The sequence below is a fragment of the Polypterus senegalus genome, chromosome 14 (assembly GCF_016835505.1).
Source record: "Polypterus senegalus isolate Bchr_013 chromosome 14, ASM1683550v1, whole genome shotgun sequence".
NCBI classification, from domain to species: Eukaryota; Metazoa; Chordata; class Cladistia; order Polypteriformes; family Polypteridae; genus Polypterus; species Polypterus senegalus.
The window spans coordinates 10538094-10556868 of NC_053167.1; the positions used below are offsets into that span (position 1 = coordinate 10538094).

General features: G+C 36.8%; 1 protein-coding gene across 1 annotated transcript in view; it reads left to right on the forward strand.

Moving 5' to 3' along the window:
* The window catches only part of rab22a (RAB22A, member RAS oncogene family), a 39242-nt gene extending 21150 nt beyond the window's left edge, over positions 1-18092 (forward strand). The window contains exons 4-7 of the mRNA XM_039735541.1: positions 15580-15651; positions 15729-15835; positions 16075-16184; positions 16393-18092. Of these exons, the coding sequence (XP_039591475.1) occupies positions 15580-15651; positions 15729-15835; positions 16075-16184; positions 16393-16490 (387 nt within the window). The 3' untranslated portion in view covers positions 16491-18092. The remainder of the gene's footprint in view (positions 1-15579; positions 15652-15728; positions 15836-16074; positions 16185-16392) is intronic.
* The last annotated feature ends 683 nt before the right edge of the window (positions 18093-18775 follow it).

Sequence of the window (18775 nt, forward strand, 5' to 3'; positions counted from 1 at the left end):
AATATCTGTTGTACCTGTAATTGATTTGTTACACAATCATTTCTAATTTTCTTTTGAAGTAAAAATCACATTGATATAATGTTGTGTTGCCGGAGCTGTTTTGAATAAAAGGCACATACATCCTGCGAAAATGGCAAATTTTAGTGAGGTTTTCTTAGTTTTTCATTTTTCTTGACATTTATACATAGAAAATTGAAACTTTTGTAAACCTGTATTCAAAGTTAATCTGTACTGGAAATAACTGCAAAGGTTTATAGAAATAGGTGTGATGGAATAACTGATAATAGTTTAATTAAGATCACTTTGCAGAGATCTTTGTTCATTTTGTCATTGAAGAGTATTTTTCTGCTCATCAATGTGAGAAAAGTCAAATTAAATCTGCTGTAATTCAATGTTGTATAATACAGGGTACTGAGGAGGAGACTGAAACGTTCTGATGACTGGAGAATGAGATGTCATCTTTGTAAGTAATCTTTGTAAACGAAGGAGAAGCAGCTGAGAGTTCTTTGTGTTCTGTTTAATTTTGCTCTTACAAACTTTGTGTTTTGGTTGCTGTTAAAGGGCCATGTGGGAATTTTTAAAGCTTTTATCCCCTTTAGTGTTTTTTTTTTTTTTTTGCTTTTTTATCACCTGCATAGGATCAAAAGCAGCGGAGTGTTTGGAAAAGTATCTTGTTACTTGGACTTACTTGTATTCAGACTAACGTTGGTAAGGCAGGGCAGTAACGGACACCGGAATGTCTGTACATAAATAACCTGTGTTGTAGTAAGAAACAGAAGCAATGCCTTAATCGGGGAGAGGCAGTGGCAGACTTCAAAGTTAAAGAGCTTAGTGGTACCTAGGCAGGCGGCTAGCATTAAGGTGCTGATAAACCACAAGCAGCTGTAGGAGCAGACAAAACAGTAAGAAATTGACTAGCAGTAGATATTCAGTAAGCAAGTTTTTCTGGATTGAAAAGTTCTTAGCAGTCAGGAAAGTAGAGCAGTCAAGAGGGCAACAGTGTAAGGGTTCAGTGATACGAAGGAATACAAACTATGTGAGTGGAGAGCTTTTAAGTAAGGAATAAGAGGAGCACAGTTAGGAGTATAGACAGAGAAAAGTAAAGTTAACCTCATACTGTAGAAGGACAAACAGCAGACAGTCGAGGGAGAGAATATTCATGTGCTTAATGGGCCAGAACATGTAAAAATAACTCAGTTCTTTAATTTTTTGGCTTAAACTTTTTGTAGTTTTACCATTTAAGTTAAATCATTTAAGTTTAATTTAAACAAGTAAAACAGTTTTAGTTATCCAAGGTCAAATTTTAATAATGTGGCCAGTGCAATGCAAGTCGTATTGGATGTTGGGCTTTTTAGAGAATGGCTTGGAGGAGTCAGGCTTCTATGAGTCTACATCTGCAGTAGATGCTAGCTGATTCAGCACCCCAAGCTTAGGGTCACTGAACTGGAAGAAGAGATGGCTTGCCTGCAATGTACTAGAGAAGTGGCGGACCTGGCCCAGGTGTCCTTTAGAGAGATAGTGTGCACTAGGTGGCGTGGGAGGAGACTTCATACCAAACAGGTAGACATATGTGGGTCACAATCACAAGGTAAAGGGTGCACACTGTCCAGGGGTATCAAACCCTGAATTGGAAGTGTCAAACCATTTTCAGGTCCTTGTGGAGCTGGACGGTGTCTTAGACAATTTTGATGTGGCAGGCTGGCAGGAGTAGCCGTTGCAGGCTGCCTCACAACCAGCTCTCAGAAAAAGAGAGGTAGTGATAGTTGGGGACTCAATCATTAAAGTTCCACACATTGTGTTGCTTTCTGGGTGCACAGGTGAGAATCCTTCCTGGAAGACTTGATAGGCTCTTGGATAGTCTGAGTTCTGCGATCCAAATTTAAAGAGTCATCTGCCAGACTGAGAGGCAAAACTGACAAGATAGTCTTCTCCGAAGTTCTGCCCATGCCACATGCCAGCCCTTATAAGATTGATGAGATTAGAATGCTTAATGTTGGGGCTCAAATCTTGGTGTAGGGTTGAAGGGTACAGTTTATGGGGCATTGGGACTCCTTTTGGAACAAATGGGACCTGTTCTGCTTCAATGTGTTACATCTGAGCCGAAGGGGGGCCAATATGTTGGGGAGGCTTATGAGTAGGTTTCTCAAGGATTGTTTAAACTAGGAAGCTTGAGTGCACGAAATTTAGGACAGGCCAGGTTTAGAACTATACATGAAGGAGCAAACAATAGTGTAAAATCAAAATGCATAATCATGTAATTTCTAACCAAATGTTTAAATGCAAAAGGAATGTGAGTAACAGATTAAAATAGGTTTTCTTAATGCTAGAAGTATAAAAAATAAAACAAATGAGTTAAGAGTTGTATGTAGCAGAGCATAACTATGATATTATAGTAATAATAGAAACCTGTCTAAATAAAAAAGATGGGGATGAGTATAACATAGAAAGATACGCATTTTTTAGGAAGGATAGATAGAACAGAAAAGAAGGTGGGTTGCTGTTTATGTCAAACAGAATTTAAATGCAAATCCACTTCAGCTGAACGATGAGCCTTATCTTAGTGAGGACATGTTGCTTCATCTGGAAACCATTTGGGAAAGAGGCCTTACTTTAGGAGTGTGTTATAGACTACCCTATGTAGACAGTAATATCAATGAACATCTTTTTGGTAATGTTAAAAAGGCAAGTTCACAGGGGGATATTATAGTCAAGGGAGACTTTAACTACACAAATATTAACTAGGATCACCTTGCAAATAGCGGAGAACAAGAGTTTTTAGGAGTAATCAGTGACTATTTTTTAACACCGTATGTTAAAGCACCAATGCGGGCAAAGCCTGTCTGGATTTCGTATTTTGTAATCGGGATAGATTTGAGGGTGCAGAGTTGATTGAACCACTAGGGTCAAGTGACCATAATATATTACAGTTCAAAGTGTTTTGAAAGAGTGTGGCTGCTAAGACTAAAACTGTTAGGTTTAACTTTGGTAGCAGAAATTTTAAGCAGCTGTGGCAAAGTCTAAGGAGGGCATATTGGAATAAGCTTTTAAGTGCAGAGACAGTCAAGGAGCAGTGAAACAGGTTTAAAACATTTAACATATAATGCGGGACAGGTACATACTGTACCTAAATTAGGAATTACAACCTATAGTAGGAAAAAAAAATTGCAGTGGGTTAATAAAGAATTGAAAAAGAAGCTGTAAAGGCAAAAACAGCTGTATAACACTAATAACTGCCACGTGAATCATAGGGCATTTGAGAATATGAGCGCAACTGTTAAAAAGGATATTAGGAAAGCTAAAAGGTAGTTAGAGAGGAATATAGCAGATAAGGCAAAATACAACCCAAAAAAGTTTCTTTCATTATTTTAATAATTAAAGAACAGTCAAGGAAGAGATTAAGTGCTTTTGGAATAGTAAAGGGGAATTTAAAAATATAGACAGTGATATAGGAGATGCTCTAAACACATTTTTCTGAGGTCTTCACATGTGAGGAAGTGTATAACCTCCCAGCAGTAAAAGGAACTACTAAGGAGGTACTGAGTGACTTGGAAATTGTAGAGGGATAAGTAATGCTAAGGTTAAATAGGCTGAAATCAAACAAATCACCAAGACCAGATAATATTTACCCTTGAGTTCTGTATGCATTCAGTTTTAGCAGGATTAAAACATGGTCTTATATCAAAATGAAATACACTCTGAGTCACAAAGTGAAATGCAATGCAAATAAATTTTCTTTGCTTTTAGTTATGACATGAGTTAAAATACAATATGTTTTTGTATTCCATTTTAAACTGACAAGAAAATTGTGTGCCATAGTGAAAAGCAATCGATCATTTGGTTGATAATGTTTTTAATTATGACACAATTAAACTGCCGAAATGAAATGCACCACATGCATATGTATTGCAATGTACTTAACATATTGGATTATATTTAAGTTTGGTACTAATAATGTTCCATAGAAATTATGTGTGCTTTATGATTTGACATATTATCCTGATGGAAGTATCTATTTGAAAAAGGGTCAACTGTGGCCATAAAGGGATGCATATTATCAACAGTAGTTGTTACATACACTGTGGCATTAATATAATCGTCTGTCTACTGCAAGAGGCTTAATCCCCTCTGGACAAAGCTGAAAGCACTGTGAGGATTATGTTTTTTGATTTCTCCATTGCCTTCAGTACCATTCAGCCATCACTGTTAAAGGGGTAAGAGCAGGGATATTCAGGTGGGTAAGCCTATGTTGTCCTGGGTAATGGGCTATTTGTCCAGTAGACCACAGTTTGTGAGGCTCAAGGACTTTGTTTCTGATATGGGTGTGAGCAACTCAAGGAAAACTCCTGTTTCCTTTTCTCTTCTCTCTGTAAACCTCCGTCTATAAATATAACAACCAGGTCAGAAATTGCAGAAATTCTAAGATGCTTTTGCACCTTTGGGGTGTATTGATAAGGGGAATGAAACTGAGTATAAGAATCCGGTAGAGAGATTTGTTTATTTGTGCAAAAAGAACTGTATGCAGTCAACATCAGCATCACCAAGGAGTTGGTAACAGGCTTTCACCACACCAAAGAGCCTCTACGTCCAGTCACTATTTAGGAAGCGGTTATGGAAGTGGTGCACGGGCTGGACTGGACTGGACTCATAAAACAGGAACTATAGAAGAAAGGGCTGCACTACTTTAATGTGGGTAGTGACATCCTTTACACGTTCTACAGCTCTGTAATGGCCAGTGTGATTTTTCTACAGTGTGGTGTGCTGGGCCAATAACATCACTTCAAAAGAGGCCCACCAAATCAACAAGCTAATTACAAAGGTAAACTCAGTTATAAGATGCAAACTGGACCCCCAGGAGGTCGTAGCAAAGGAGAGAATTACAACAAAACAGAGTGCCTTTATGAACAATGCAGCACATCCTCTCTTTGACACACTAACATTCAGTACTTTCAGCCAACAAATCATTCAACAGAAGTGTGTCAAGAAACGTTACTGGGGCTCCTTTAAACCAACAGCAGTATGCCTGCATAATGGACACTGTGACTGCCAGACTGCCAAGCCAAGACAGAACTTTTCTTTCTTTTAAATTTTCTTGCTTTGTAGTCATTCCAGTGTGTGTCAGACCAAAGTCTGTCTGTCTATCTATCTATCTATCTATCTATCTATCTATCTATCTATCTATCTATCTATCTATCTATCTATCTATCTATCTAGTGTATATCACTTTTATTAATATATACTGTTCAATTGAAGATCAAATTTTGACATGCAAGCTGGATGAATTGGTGATACTAAATTGGCCCGTGTGTGTGTAACTGGCGCCCTGTCTATGGTTTGTTTCTGCCTTTCCCCTATGCTAGTTGGGCTTCAGTCCAGCAGCGTCCGTGACCCAGGTCTGGATAAAGCGGTTTAGAAAGTGGTGAAATGTAAGAAACAGTTTCTCATAAACTTTAGTTAAGAAAATGCAATGGCAGTTTTCAGTGTACTTAACTATAGGAAAAGGATACTCATGTTTTTGCATGTCTATTTAGAAACTATCTGGATATATTATTTTTTCCACATTATCAGGACTTACCAAAATTGTTGTGGGATTTGTGATAGCAAGTCTTAAGTTTCCTGTATTGTGTAAAATAATGTTTATGGGATATTTATAAATGCGTTTGTTAGAGTTTTTGTACTGTGCAATACGTCATTACTTTTTTACAAGAAGAATGTAACAGAACTTGCTTTGTAATAGCTAGTTGCTTTGGAAAGGCATAAGGAACACATACTTTCAGACATGTAATGAACAAATACTGTTTCAGATTTTTTGGAATTTATGCTCGCTATATTGAAGTTCAACATTGTGGCTTTTTTCTGACTAAAATATTGGTTAAAAAGTTCTTCATGTCTGATTCTGTTAATTTGTATAACATTTTGGATTTAGTAATCCATCTGTTCAAAAAATATATATATGGAAAAATATATATTCTTGTGCTGTATATTTTTAATATGTTCTTATTTGTTGGGTGTTTTTAAAATTTACTTGACCCATTCTGAATCACATTTCCATCAGCTGAAATGTTTTATATAAAATATGTTCTGTTTGCATTGAAACTAAAAGGCACTCCTATGTCAAAGCTAGTCTTTCCAGACTGACTGGATTGTTCTGAAGATTTTGTTTTTGTCAGGCACTTTTTTTTTTTAAAACTACCTTGTATGTCTCACTTCATAGAAGTGAATCATTATTTTATTTTCCTACTAGGGGGCTTCGCCCCCTGCTTGTTTTGCTCACCAAGACCCGTGTTTGGTTAATCGGATATACAATTTTAATTTTTTTTTCTTTGGAATTGTTTCAATTTCATTATTTGCACTTTTACTTAAAAGCTTCATGAAAAACAATATTTTTTGGAGACACATTGTGACATCTCAACGTGTAACTGCCCGTGAGTGAATATAGTTTCTTTTTCTCTAATAAATAATCCAACTTTTTCTAATGTTTGTCTCTGTGATTTGTTATTTGTCATAGCAAAAGTGATTCTCACAGGAAACTGTCAACATTTTAATACAAATGGCATATCAAGATCTCCTTTGGTGTCTAAAGTTATTCAACAAATATATACTACATTACCTTTCTTGTCGCCTGTTAAAATTTGCATCGCTTCTCCGTGATCATAAATATACACCTGTCCGAATTGTGTTTTCTTCTAAATTAAATTTGTCGTTGCTTTAACTGTTGTGGGACTACAGATTCTCATAGCGTATGGTCCATTATTGTGTAAATCTACATTGCGAGCATTGAATGATGCGTAGGCGAAAAGATTATTGTAGACTTGTATATTTTGGCCTATAGTGTTTGTGATTCTGTGGTGGGCTATCTTTTTTCGATATTGTAGCGACCTCCGCGTCCGGCGCAAAAAGAGAAGTAAAACAAAAACAGACAGATGTAGTGAAGTCTCACAAAAGTTTTACTTGAACAATCAAGAAAAACAACGCTGACTGTAACCCCAAACACAACCTTGTAGCAACTTCTCCATCCCCTCCTCCAGTTCCGGTCCCCCACTGCAATACCCCGCTGTCAGTCTTCTGTGCTGTACTCCGCCCTCCCTTAATCGGACCTAACAGTCACTCAAAAAAAATAAAAAAGGCTTCAACCTGGCTGGGACGCTACAATACTTTCGAATTTTACTGCTTTCATATTCTTTACCTTTCTCTGAATGTGTATCGCGTCGTCTTTTTTTTTTTTAGCCTTTCGAATTCCATTGCTTTTATAATCTCTTATCTGCTATTTTTTCTTTCCAACGCTTTTGGGTCTCTTTTCTCTGCGCTGCTCTTTCTTCTTCGCTTAGTCGTTGACGTTTCATCTATAAACTATTGTCCTTATATGCTTTATATGAGCTGAGAGCACAGGATCTGTGTCTGCTACATGCTTTTACACAACTGAGTGTTTTACTGCCTGTGGTCTTATTTGATATTGGTTGTAAGTAGGGCGTGTCTTGCAAGAATCTCATTTTCCACATCCCTGTGATACGGTCCTGGGACAATCTCTTGGCACCAAGTCTCATGTTTACGGTCCCCGCGAGACACCTCGTGGCCAATCTCTTTCGTCTCACAGGTTTTTTAAGTGTCTTCTGAGAAGATCACATCTCATCTCCCTGGTTTTCCTTTCTAAGATTTTTTTTTTATAATAGAGAGATATTAGTCATTATTCAGATAGTTTCATTACATGACTCTCACCTGGATTGTCTGGAAATCCATCCATCTGTTTTTTTTTTTTTGCTATTTTGTATACAATTTGTTACATAGGTGCTAGACCAGTGTTCTTTTCTCACAGCTTTGGACACTTGGCAAGAATCAGCCCTAGCATCCTCATTGCCTAACAAACCCTTCCAAGTCTGAGTCACTAGTTAATCACACATGCTTTCCATATCTTGGGGTTACATGCAGGAAGAAAGTAACCAGTAATACTGTATGCATAAATAGACACAAAGCTTATGTTAAAAAAAGAAGGAAAAAGAGCAGAGGATAATCAAATAATCACTGAAATCAATTTATTAGCCACATTGGTTAAATTGGTGAATTTTAAAAAATTCAATTTGCGACTAAGAAGTCCACCATTTGACTGCATCCTGGCACTGATGGTACTTATCAAGTGCAGACGCGAATACCGGCAGAGTTTCTTTGCAGTCTTTGTTGATTTTCTTGAAGAGTTCGACTCAGTTGATTGAGCATCCCTGTGGAACATCCTGAGACTTCACAGGATCCCCCTGGAGTTGCTGGATATCAAGGCCAGCCTGTACACTGGTACTGTGAGAGCTGTGCAGAGTGAAGATAGAATCTCTGTGTTCTTCCCAGTTGATTCTGGAGTTCATCAGTGATGTATTCTTGCTCCTTCCCTGTTCAATGCTTGCATGGACTGGGTGTTGGTCAGGATTGTGGCTTCCAGCGTTTCTGAGACATCTCTTGGTAAAAATAAAAGATTCACTGATCGTGACTTTGATGATGATGCTGTGATCTTCATGGAGTCCATGGAGGCTTTGAGCAGGGCTCTCTAGAGACTGAGTAAGGAGTCTGAGTATTTGGGCTTGGGAGCGTCCTGGATAAAAAAACCTGATTAAGATCCTTAATGACCTCTTGGGCATAGCCATCAGCAGTGTGTCTTTCTGCGGACAGAGTGATGACTGTGTCAAAAGGTTTACTTAAATCGGAAGCAACATTTATGCCTCTGGAGCCTCATTGTATGAAGTCAGTAGGTGGATTGGGAGACCGTTGGTTGTCTAATAATGGATAGTGATAAATACACTGGGTTCACAAAACATTCCCCATCACCCTCCACTTACCATTACAGATAGATAAAAAAACATCTTTAATAGGTTTAGAAAGGTATCGCATAGTAAGCTACTTTATAATCTCCTTTTAAAATAATCAGAAGTTCTTTTTTACACTGCTAGCCTATGACAACTAAATACCAAACACTCACACCCTTCTACATTTGTCTATTTTTCTATATGTGCATTTTTATCAAAACATATGTATTTGCTATGAAAAGCCATGGGCTCAGACTGAGCCTAGTTTCTATATCATTTAGCATGTAGAGTAATTGGTAGACATTCATGAAATCACATTGTATTGAAATTGATAGTAGAAATACTGCAGTTTTAAGTCGAAGTTGCAAGTTACCTTAAATACATTTTTGCAAAAGTGTGATAGCTGCAGTAAACAGAGATTTGTTTAGCTTCAGGGGAAACTATAGCGGCTGTTATCTGGTCAGCTTGCTCTGAAGAACAGAGTGAAAAATGTTAAACTTAAATTGATGAGAATAATATTAAGATAGAAAATATAAGCAGCATAACTTTTTTCTTTTTATTAATGATGATGAACATCTCATATATGGATTTGTTGCCTATAAGTTAGTGTCTCGTGTGTAACTTTAAGACAGAATTGGCCATGACATGAAGTTTGCAGTGAGCATCTAGAATCACTGTCAATTTTCTCTAAATGTAATTTTAGGGCTGCTTCAGTATATAGAATAGGACATTGTTCTTATAATTCATGTTGCATCATTAAAATGCCATGATCACCTTATCCAATAATTAAACCACTCTTTTTTATTTTGCTTGGATATGTATGCAAATGCTAACATTTTTTTCAATCTCATTTTCCACTGTGCTAACTGTATGCCAGCATTTTGTTAGATTCAATTCTACAATATTTTTAGAAGTCAAATGAAGATTTCAGGTTTTAAACTTCCTTTTACATTGCACTGAATAGAGCAGGTAGTGGAATCAGAAAGAGGTTTAACCATTGCAAGATCCATGGCAATGTATGATAATGTCTGAATGGCATGAGGTAGCATATGTGTGTTAATTTTTATTTTTTTATTTTGTTTAAGTTTAGCTTGGCAAAATTGAAGTATTTCTTATTTGTGCACTCTATCTACAAGAGTTGTACAATTATAATCTGGTTTGTATGTATGAATTGTGCAGTATTTTGCTGAATTTGGTTTATTGATGATCTTTGAATTCTTCACTTGCATATTTAAATATGCTGGTTAGGCTAGCTAAAATGTCATCTAGAAATTACTCTCATTTCCCATATTAACAAAGGTACTGACTATATCTACACTAAAATTAAAACTACATTTCAAATGGAGATTGAATTGTCCATTTTGTTAGAATGCTAAAGCTGGAAAAAAAAGGTTTTCCTTGGAAATGGCAATTTTCCAAAGGTATTTTTCCATAGAATGCTGTATCCATACAAGCAACAGTAGCCTTCTTTTCCATTGCCTATTGAGCATGGTATGGCTTGATGGAAAAACAGACTCATGTAACCAAACAGCATGCAGAATATTTGACAGACTTGGTTGGATCAAGACTACATGTCTGGATTTGGATAGTATGCAGATGTCTTCCTAGTAATCACATAGTTTTAGTAAAAGAAGGGTTTTCTTAAATGAAAAAACATATATACTTTGTAATATTATACAGATCAACTTTACAAATCAACTATCAATTGTAGCAGTAAAAGAGTTAGCTGTGATACATGTTTTAAAGATTAATACCTACAGTATTTCACAAAAGTGAGTACACCCCTCACATTTTTGTGAATATTTTATTCTATATTTTCATGGGACAACACTGAAGATATGACACTTTGATACGATGTAAAGTAGTCAGTGTACAGCTTGTATAATAACCGTGTAAATTTGCTGTCCCTTCAAAATAACTCGACACACAGCCATTAATGTCTAAACCGCTGGCAACAAAAGTAAGTACTCCCCTAAGTGAAAAATGCCAGAATTGTGCCCAATTAGACATTTTCCCTCCCCGGTGTCATGTGATTCATTAGTGTTACAACGTCTCAGGTGTGTTAAATTTGGTGTTATCGCTCTCACACTCTCTCATACTGGTCACTGGAAGTTCAACATGGCACCTCATGGCAAAGAACTCTCTGAGGATCTGAAAAAAAGAACTGTTGCTCTACATAAAGATGGCCTAGGCTATAAGAAGATTGTCAACACCCTGAAACTGAGCTGCAGCACGGTGGCCAAGACCATACAGTGGTTTAACAGGACAGGTTCCACTCAGAACAGGCCTCACTTTTGTGAGATACTGTTTGTACTCGGTGCATACTGTATGTCAACAAAGGCGAAAATACAGTGTATTTTAATGTAGATGCAATTTACTGCCACCCAGTAATTTAAAAGCTGGTAAGAAAGATTGATGGATAGATTTGGTTTATTTATTTATTTATGTATATGTGTGTAATTCATTTTTTTCCATATTGTATCTAAATATCTGATGTACTTATATGTACTGTATATGTATATATATATATATATATATATATATATATATATACAGTCATGCTTATAAGTTTACATACCCTGACAGAATTTGTAAAATATTGGCCATTGTTTGGAAAATATAAGTAATCATGCAAAAAGCTTTCTTTTTAATTTGCAGTGTTCTCAAGTGGGGCAATTTATTATCACACAATTGTGTCTGCCCTTTTTGAATAATAATGATAACTGAAATTAACCAAATAGGCCTGATCAGATGTTTACGTACACTTGAATTTTGGGGCTGATAAAATACACACAAGCTGACACATACAGATTCAAATTAAGGGAGGGTGTAAACACTGTAACCTCTTGGATTGTAATCAGAGTCTGTGTATAGTCAATTAATGCAGAGCTGCACTGACTTTGCTGGATTCCAAGCCATGGGGAAAGCAAAAGAACTGTCAAAAGACCAGCGAGAAAAGGTTGTTGAATTATATAAGTCAGGAAAAAGATATAAAAAGATATCCAGAGATATAAAAATGTCTGACTCTGATTAAAAAAAAGTGAAAAGTTAGGGGTTCTGTTGTTACCAGGCCAGTCAGGTTGACCAAATGAGATTTCAGCCAAAAATGCCAGGATCATTTGTTGAACTGCCAAAAAAACCCACAAGCCTCTTCAGCTGAGATGCAGGCTTCTCTGCAAACAAGTAATATTTTATGTACTTGTATTTATTTTGCATCCCAAGACATTGTTTTTAAAAGAACAGTTTTATGAGAACTTGTGTATAATTTCAAGTTATTCAATAAAGGTCTCTTTAATTTTTTGGTGCTAATAAGCTTTTCCTACACTTTTAAACTAAAAGTCTTGCTTGTCTCCTCATTTGCCCTGGTCCATTTTGGTCATGACTATTAGATGTCAAAACTGAGGGTGGTCCCCATGGCTGCAGGCACTAGGCAATTACAGAGACATTAAGTGAGTAAACGATTTTAATAGTCTCCTCTTCACGTTTATCCTTAAATCAGTGCTTATAGGGTGCTGACCTTTATACTGTCACAGTAAGAAACCTTCTGAGTTCCACCTCAGTAACATATCCCATGTTTGCTTATCCCGGCCCTTTTCTAATGCAGAGAAAGTTGCCCATGCTTATATTCCATCCTTCATCAACTACTGTAACTCCCTACTGGCAGGTGCCTTTTGTAATCTTTTATCACAGCCCTGTTTAGTTTAAAACTCTGCTGCAAGAGTCCTTACACAGACCTTAAAGAGTGAGCACGTAACATGCATCCTGCTCTACCTTTACTGGCTCCCTGTTTCTTATAGGATTAAATATATAATTCTACTACTAAACTATAAAGCTTTAATTGACCTTGCATCAGATTAAATCGGTGTCCTCCTCCATCACTGTACTCTTGTTTGCCAGCTAAGATCCACTGATTTTGATAGTGTTGTTTTACCCCAAATAAACCTATGCTCTATGAGTGACTGAGCCTTTAGCTCTATTGCACCCAGACTTTGGAGCAACCTACCTTTATTAGATTATCTGGCTCAATTTCTTCTTTTAAAAATACATCTTCAAATACATTTTTTCAGTAAGGCATTTAACTTACCCTGATATTTTGACCAATTCTTTCAGTTTACCTTTTCTGTCTAGGTACACAGGTTGATTTGCACTTTTATCACAAATTATTTTATCTTATAGGGTTGTCTTATAGTAATTTTTATATTTTTATTCTGGTCTATTATCTCTTACTCTAATTGAAATGTTTGTATTTTCTGTATTTATCTTTATTTATTATTTTATGCAGATATTTTGTATCCAATATCATACACTCCTTGTTGTTTCTTTTGAATTTCTGTTAAGTGCTTTGAGCATTGGAAAGGTGCTATATAAATAAAATATAGTAGTTGAAATACTATACTCTGCACCCTTCTGGCTATCCAAAAAGAGCAGTTCTGTGGCAGTGCAATGTAAAATATATAGCATCCTGCAAGACGTGACAATATTTTAACTGCTATACTTGGCATAGTAAATCTCTGATAAGAACTTAAAATATCTAAATTAATACTGAGAAAGGATTAAACAAACAAAAATGATAACAAGAATAAGACCTCAAGCAGTTAATATATTCATAGTATAGCCAAGTTCACAGTGGAGTATTGTTTATGGGACATAAGTGCTTTGAAAAATAATCTCTCATTAGAGTACTCTTTCTTACATTAATCTTACATTATCCTGTTACTGTATATGCATTTAAACTAGAATAATCTTAAATTAGTCTTCTAGTTGTGAAACAACCACTAGAGGGAACTAAACAGACATAGATTCATAAAAAGATATCAAATCTGGTAGGACATCTGCCAGAAACAAGGTAATGATATATTGAGGATGAGTGGAGCTGGCAGAAGGGTGTGCATATTTTAGGGCTATGTCATAGTTCAGAAGTCTTGGGGAGTTGAACTAAATGTATAATAATTTCAAACCTACCTTTTAAATATTATTTATCAATTCAACATACTGTAAGAGCAAACAAAAACAGTTGAATTAAAAGTGTGGTTGATTCAAGGGACATGAAAATCTACAGTGAGAAAGAACAAGATTTTGTAGGCACATTTAGACTTTTTGCCAATTTGGATTTAATGCTGTTGCACCACACAAGTTATATTTACATTATATCTTGGTCTGCATCTCCTGTAGCAGCTTATTGCACTCTTCTGCACTGTTTTCACTAGGTATTTGATCATGGCATCTAACCTGACAGAGTTCAGTGCATGCTACATCAGGCTTCTGAGATAATGGCAGGAGCTAATGAATATCGTATACTGGGTGACCCATTAACATGCAGGACTGTTTTACAGAGTGCCATATTGAATCTTTCCTTTAAATGTTTAAACATTAAGTTTGGTAAAAAATATATTTGCATTTAATGCATGTAAGGAAAAGGTCTCCTCCTCCCTACAGCAGCCAAGTACACCAAAAGGGCTACTTATCAGAACTACACCATCCATGTTAGTTTCACAAGAAGGATGCATGCTGCCACCCTGCATATTGGAGAGGAGTGTATGGCCCTGGGAGTTCAGCCAAACCGTGTTGTCTGTGACAATCCTAAAAACAAACTTAAGAAAATCGCCAGGTAATCTACACAAATAATGGGTACATTCTAATACAAATTTGCCAAACTTAGTTTTGTAATTACTGCATTGACCCTGAAACATAGAAACTGGGAAATAACAGTTTGCTTAATTAGGCTAGGGTCCAATAAAAAAAAAGTTGTTTTTTTTACAAAAACTTGAAGCCACATAGAGTTCCCAGGATGGAGTAAGAACCACTGTTTTAGGGAATCCTCCCCATGGATTGCTTAGCTTGTAATAGTCTAACACGACATTTTTTAGTATGTGGAAAGAACAATTTTCAGCTCCAAATTTGCCTTTTATAAATGAGGATGAGCATGTTGGTGTACTCTATTTTGATTTATGCCAAGGGTTAGTCCCTTGCAGAACCTGCCAAGTTAAGCTGTAACTTCCTACCATCCAGTCATTTTAAAAGTTGGTAAGCTGGATTGATGGATAGATTTGCCATTTTGGTTTTTGCTTTTTGTTTCTTTTTTTTAATTGTATATCCAAGCCACTTATGATGTCATTCATAGTCATACTCCCCTGCATGATTGACACGCATTCAGCCATTTGTCTAAGCCAGTTGTTATGTTGTCTACAGCAATATATTATCATTTGATAAATGGAAGCACATGCTAGTTATGGGTCACATGCACTTTGGTAGTGTCTTGGCCTCCTGTGCACATGAGCAGGTTAAGTGATAGAAACCCAGCTATCCTGCTGAGCAGTAAGACACTCTTATGCAGTCTGTAACTGATTTAGCCCCTGGGCAGCAGTGATAATTGCAGTTTACTTTGTAAGCCAGAACTAGCAAGGCTTTGGAAAATATTAGGTATTAAGGAGTTTGCCAAGAAGCTGAGGCTGTGCAGCTTAGTGCGGCCGAGTCTGCAGAACCTGCTTTTTATTAGAATCGTTAAGACAGACAAGCCAGTCTAACCGAGATACGGTATCTGCTGTCTCATAAATCCAAAGGCTTTCACTCCACCCTTGTGATCGTTTCCATGTGTGTTGGAGAGCTTCAGAGTCTGCTGAAATCGGGCACATGGCAGAAGCCATTGATGTCTTCACAAAGTTCTTTTTCTGTGCAACTTTTTGGTAAATGCTGAAAGCATCTTATGAGGTAGATAGGAATGACAACAGTTGAAACATTTTCACACATTTGAATTCAACAGTTTCTAGTTCATAACCTCCTCTTTTTGTTCTTTCAGTTTCGAGCTTTGGCACCAATGTATTACCGAGGGTCTGCTGCTGCAATCATTGTATATGACATCACCAAAGAGGTAGATTTTCTTGCGAGTATGAACTGCTGCAGTACCATCCTGAGAACCCTTAACCTAACCCTTTCTGTCTACTGCAGGAATCTTTCCAGACATTGAAAAATTGGGTGAAAGAACTGCGGCAACATGGACCACCAAATATTGTTGTTGCGATTGCAGGGAACAAATGTGATCTAACTGATGCCAGGTAATGTATGAAGCGTAGCCACTGTCAGGGATAAGCCTTATGCTTCCCTATGAACTAACTCAAATTTAGACATCGCACAAGGCCATGAATCTGCTTCATTTCATAATGATAGACACAGCCATGATGATTTTGGTTTTTTGTTTTTTTTTAAAGTAAGATATAGGGTTTCAGGTTTGGCTGTTTGCCATTTATAAGGGTCGTGGAAAACCAGATTAACTTTTAACTTTTTTTTTTTTTAGGGAAGTTTCTGAAAGGGATGCCAAGGACTACGCTGACTCCATTCATGCTATATTTGTGGAAACCAGTGCCAAAAATGCAATTAACATTAATGAACTTTTCTTAGAAATAAGTAAGTCACATAAGTAATAAACTAGAAATTTAGTGGTATCTGAAAGATCATTTCTGTAATAAAAAAAAAAATAATCTAAGTATTTTCGACCCCTTAATAACACTGGCAGAGGGAAAAGCATTCCTGCTTTCTTGTGTATGCTTAAAACTGCAATTGTATCATCATTTCACTGTTTATCTTACCTTGCAATTATTCCTTGTGTTTTCAGGTCAGAGGATTCCATCAATGGACAGCAGTGGGATCAGCGCAGGCAAGGGCTTCAAACTACGTAGACAACCTTCAGAAACTAGGCGTAGCTGCTGTTGATGAACTCCTCTGATATATAGACATCTGGATGCATGCTCCTACTTTGACAGTCAGTACCTGGTCCTGAACAACATCTTCTCCAGTAACTCATGCTGCTGTCTGTATGTGGGCAGCTCATTGTTTTTGAGTCCACGCATTTGGATGGCTGACTAGACAGCACTTTTTTTTTTTGTGCTGAAGGAGGTCAATGAAGCATGAATTGACTTTTCAGATTTATGACTGACAGAATTGTGCCATGCCTGTATTTCTAACATAACTTACCTCGCTTTCTGCTAAGCAAGGTGCTTCTTGAAAAGCCACCCCATACTTTAAAAACTGGACCAATTCAATGAATGACGGCAATCTTCGTTTCCACTCACCTGTGTGTACCCCCAAAATGGTAATGGTAGCAATGGCAGCTGATATATAAATCATATCAGTAATGTGTAAGATACAGGGTAGTTAACAGGAACGAATAGGTGACTTTTCACACATTCCACAAAGAAAAGAGAGGCAGTTTGCATTTACGTGTTTGTAATTCGATTCTGTTAACTACACAGAAATGCTAATTTCCAACACAATGAACTAGTATTTTTTTTTTTAATAAAAAACGTCTTTCAGATTCATTAGCCCAGTCAGTGCTATTGTTCACTGGGCCATCTGAGAGATGCTCATTGTTTTCATATATCTTTGTTTTTTGTTTGTTTTATATTATGCTTCATTTTCAGTTCACAGTTCACCAGGTCCTTTCTCAAAGGGGTGAACAGAGAGATCTAGAACAACGGCTACCCTTATGTATCTATTAACCCTCTGGTTGCTTCTAGCTGTCTAGGAGCCTGCCCTGTAACTAATTCAGTACTTAGAGGTCCTTATGCTGCAATCATTCCAAGACCCTACAACCTACAACGCCTGTGGCCTTCTTTTTTTAATTCCAGGGCTGCTGCGCATGTGCCAGTCTTTTAAATTACCCCATAAACTTTGAAATAATAAAAATCAGTTGCTTTTACCCATAATTTAAATATTTTCACATCCTGGCAATGGATGAAAGAAATGTTCTGAAATATGGGAAACAAAAGAAGTGTAATGGGCTTAAAAAACATTTACCTTCTGCCTGTAAATTGACAGGTTTGTTGGCTCACTTTGTTGTTGAGAAGGTGCAATTAAAATTTGCCACTTTCTTAAAAAAAAAAAAAAAGAGAATGGGGTTACTAATTTTATATTCATTTTTTTTGGTTTGTTTATTTTACCTGTGTTTATTTAAGTTCTGAGTCTGCCATGCATATAATGTCTGCAAACTGCCCACACTGCCGTGTTGAAACACTGGACAGAGTGGCCAGCTTGGCTTGTACAGGAGCTCTTCTTTAAGATTCAAGTCTTGGGCTGGTCCTGAGAGTTTAGCACAGCCATCCATGCTTTTAATTATCCTCTGACACGTTGCTTGTGAGGGATTATAAAAGCCTATGATATTGATTGTATGGACCATTTAACATTATTTTTTTAATCATGTCTTACTAATAATGTACACTTACATGTAATACAAATGCTTGAAATATAAACATACTGTCATGATGAATGTGCAAAGGGAAATGTTAATCATTTTATTAAAAACATTTTCTAAACATAGTTCTTCATATCATTCACTTCTACTTAACTGCTTAAGTATCTCCTACAACTCCTTGAATTTTCTTGTAAGACCTCTATTCTGGAGCTGTTGTGTGGTGTGTCTGCCTGTGATAAATAACTAGCCTTAGTGACATTGTTCTCAATTGTAATAGAGTCCCTTATAATGCTTGAGATAAATAGAGGATTCCAGCTGGAGGTCACTCCATTTGAAGCCTTCAGTGTGGTTCTGAAAACGTCATTGAATTTCAAATGCTACATACAGTGGTGTGAAAAACTATTTGCCCTACTAAAACTAAATGCAGTTTTTAAATGATGGTTTTTATTATTTAGGGAGAAAAAAAATCCAAACCTACATGGCCCTGTGTGAAAAAGTAATTGCCCCTTGTTAAAAAATAACCTAACTGTGGTGTATCACACCTGAGTTCAATTTCCGTAGCCACCCCCAGGCCTGATTACTGCCACACCTGTTTCAATCAAGAAATCACTTAAATAGAAGCTGCCTGACACAGAGAAGGAGACCAAAAGCACCTCAAAAGCTAGACATCATGCCAAGATCCAAAGAAATTCAGGAACAAATGAGAACAGAAGTAATTGAGATATATCAGTCTGGTAAAGGTTATAAAGCCATTTCTAAAGCTTTGGGACTCCAGCGAACCACAGTGAGAGCCATTATCCACAAATGG